We start from the raw sequence: 2,729 nt of genomic DNA on the forward strand, positions 1-2,729 counted from the left end.
TTTTGAGACAGAGTCTCGCTCTGTCATCCAGGCTGGATTGCAGTGGCACAATCTTAGCTCACTGCAACCTCCACTTCTAGGCTCAAGTGATTCTCCTGCTTCAGCCTCCTGAGTAGCTGGGACTATAGGCGCATGCCACCATGCCTGGTTAATTTTTGTATTTTTAGTAAAGATGAGACTTCACTATGTTGGTCAGGCTGGTCTTGAACTTCTGACCTCGGGATCCGCCCACCTTGGCCTCCCAAAGTGCTGGGATTACAGGCAGGAGCCACCACACCCAGCCTGTTTGGGGTTTGTGATGATGGAAAAGCAGTGTGTGAAGGACACTGGCTACCAGGTCCCACTGCCTGGTGGTCTGGTCATGGTCCGGTGACATTTGCTCTGCATGCTGTTCCCCAGCAGAGGAACACCTCCCCCAGGCAGCCACTGCTCTCTGCCTTGCACTCAGCACCAGGAGGCTCCCAGCCCTTGCTGTTACTTCCTCCCTCTTACAGCTATTTCCATCATTACTCTAAGACGGAAGTAGGGGGTGGGCAAGGGGAGCAACTGCAGTGAGCTGCACCAAAGACTCGCCTTGCCCACCCGCTCGTCCCTTCTGTTCACAGGTGGGTCGCCATCTCGACACGTTCCCCACGGAGGCCGATCGACAGCGAGCACTGAAAGCCCACCGGGAAGAGCGTGCCGTGCGCCAAGGCACCCTGCGGATGGGCAACTACACCCACCCCTAGACCCTCCCTCGCCTGCCACGAAAAGCCATCTTGACATAGTAGAAAATTCCTAGAAGGACTCCCTGTCTTGTCCCAACCCTGACATTCCCCATTTTTAGGCAGGTTCTGCTTCGAGGACCTCAGATTCAAGTCTTAGGTTAATTGTTTTTTGGTGAAAGTCCCCCCTTTTACATTAGTCAACATTAGTCTCCACTTTGCCTCAGTGACCCTCTATCTGGGGCCGCCTCCTCCTCCTCCTCCCCCCCTTCCTCCCCCTCCTCCTCCTCCTCCTCCTCCTCCTCCTTCTCCTCCTCCTCACAGGGCAGGCTGACCCTGCCTCTTCTCAAGCCCTCACCTGTCAAGACAAACCCAAATTACAGGACAATATTTTAGATTCCAGGCTAAGGGTCGACTCCATGGCTCTGCCCATTAAGTGTTCAGTGTTTTTCCTGCAGAAAGCATGACAGTGATGCGCTTTGAAAGCCCTAATTTTCTATTCCAAACATGAGTTTTAATTGCTCTTTTTGGGATGCCTGATGTCTCATCACAGCAGTATTATCTCTCTGGGACCTCTGACAGCAGGAAGAGCCAATGGTTCATTACTCCAGCCTGCCCCCGCCTCCTCAGTGCCGGCGCCGTTAATCAGGCAGACCAAGTTGGACTCCTCCCGCAGGACTGACTTTGGAAGGTCATCCCCCTCTGGAAAAAGAGAGCCTTCTGGGTGGTCGAGGGGGTAGACTGCAGGAACACAGGCCGCTGAGCTTCTCAGCCAAACTCCTGGGCACTTCCTCACTCGGCCTTTCTGTGTGTTCTTTGGTTTCTCTCTGCAAATTATATGCTGATCTATTTTAAATTTAAAATGCTATTTGTCATCCTCTTGTGTCTTTATTTGAAAACTAGTGAGCAAACCAGCCTCAAAGCCACCAGATGAGGGTGCTGCCACACAGAGCCTTCTCAAGGTAGGCTACCCCCCAACACATCCCAGCCACGTCTCTTCTCAGGGAGGCAAATTCTCAAGTTTTAAATATCATTTCTAATCTGAGGATTTCTTTTTTCTTTTGATGGAGTCTTACTCTGTCGCCAGGCTGGAGTGCAGTGGCTTGATCTCAACTCACTGCAACCTCCGTCTCCCGGGTTCAAGCGATTCTCCTGCCTTAGCCTCCCACGTAGCTGGGACTACAGGCGTGCGCCACCACACCCAGCTAATTTTTGTATTTTTAGTAGAGATGGGGTTTCACCATGTTGACCAGGCTGGTCTCGATCGCTTGGCCTCATGATCTGCCCGCCTTGGTCTGCCAAAGTGCTGGGATTACAGGCCTGAGCCACCGCACCGAGACAAGGCTTTCTTAATGTTGATCTTCAACCTGGGAACCCCAGACTCTTTTTTTTTTGAGACATAGTTTTCGCTCCTGTTGCCCAGGCTGGAGTGCAATGGAGCTATCTCAGCTCACTGCAGCCTCCACCTCCCAGGTTCAAGCGATTCTCCTGCCTCAGTCTCACGAGTAGCTGGGATTACAGGCAGGTGCCACCATGCGTAGCTAATTTTTGTATTTTTAGTAGAGACAGGGTTTCACCATGTTGGTCAGGCTAGTCTCAAATTCCCGACCTCAGGTGATCCACCCTCCTCGGCCTCCCAAAGTGCGTGATTACAGGTGTCAGCCACCGCGCCCGGACCCCAGACTCATTTATCCAACTGCCCACTCAGCGTCTCCACTTGAGTGTCTGGCGTTTACTGTTAATTAACACAGCCAAGGCAGACACTTGAACTTTTTTCTGCCAAACTTGCTTCTCCCTCTCTTTCCCATCTCATAAGTGAGACCACCATCCACCTAGCTGTTGAAGCCAAAATTCTTCAATACTCAATTTCCTTCATCCCTCCAGTCTCCCAGGAAGGCAGAGTCAGGAGGCTGGCCCTGAGCTGGCGGTAGCATGCCATGCTACACCACGGAAGAGTGTGAAGCCCAGCGCAGCCCAGCAATTTCCATGTGATTTTGAGCACCAGTCCTAGCCTCTCTGTGCCTC

The 2,729-nt window shown here is 52.3% G+C and overlaps 1 protein-coding gene across 1 annotated transcript in view; it reads left to right on the forward strand.

Moving 5' to 3' along the window:
• The window catches only part of CFAP77 (cilia and flagella associated protein 77), an 83,111-nt gene extending 81,549 nt beyond the window's left edge, over positions 1-1,562 (forward strand). The window contains exon 9 of the mRNA XM_017517563.2: positions 606-1,562. Coding sequence (XP_017373052.1) covers positions 606-728 — 123 coding nt within the window. The 3' untranslated portion in view covers positions 729-1,562. The remainder of the gene's footprint in view (positions 1-605) is intronic.
• The last annotated feature ends 1,167 nt before the right edge of the window (positions 1,563-2,729 follow it).

This window comes from Cebus imitator, unplaced genomic scaffold (genome assembly GCF_001604975.1).
Source record: "Cebus imitator isolate Cc_AM_T3 unplaced genomic scaffold, Cebus_imitator-1.0 Scaffold638, whole genome shotgun sequence".
In the NCBI taxonomy this organism is placed as follows: domain Eukaryota; kingdom Metazoa; phylum Chordata; class Mammalia; order Primates; family Cebidae; genus Cebus; species Cebus imitator.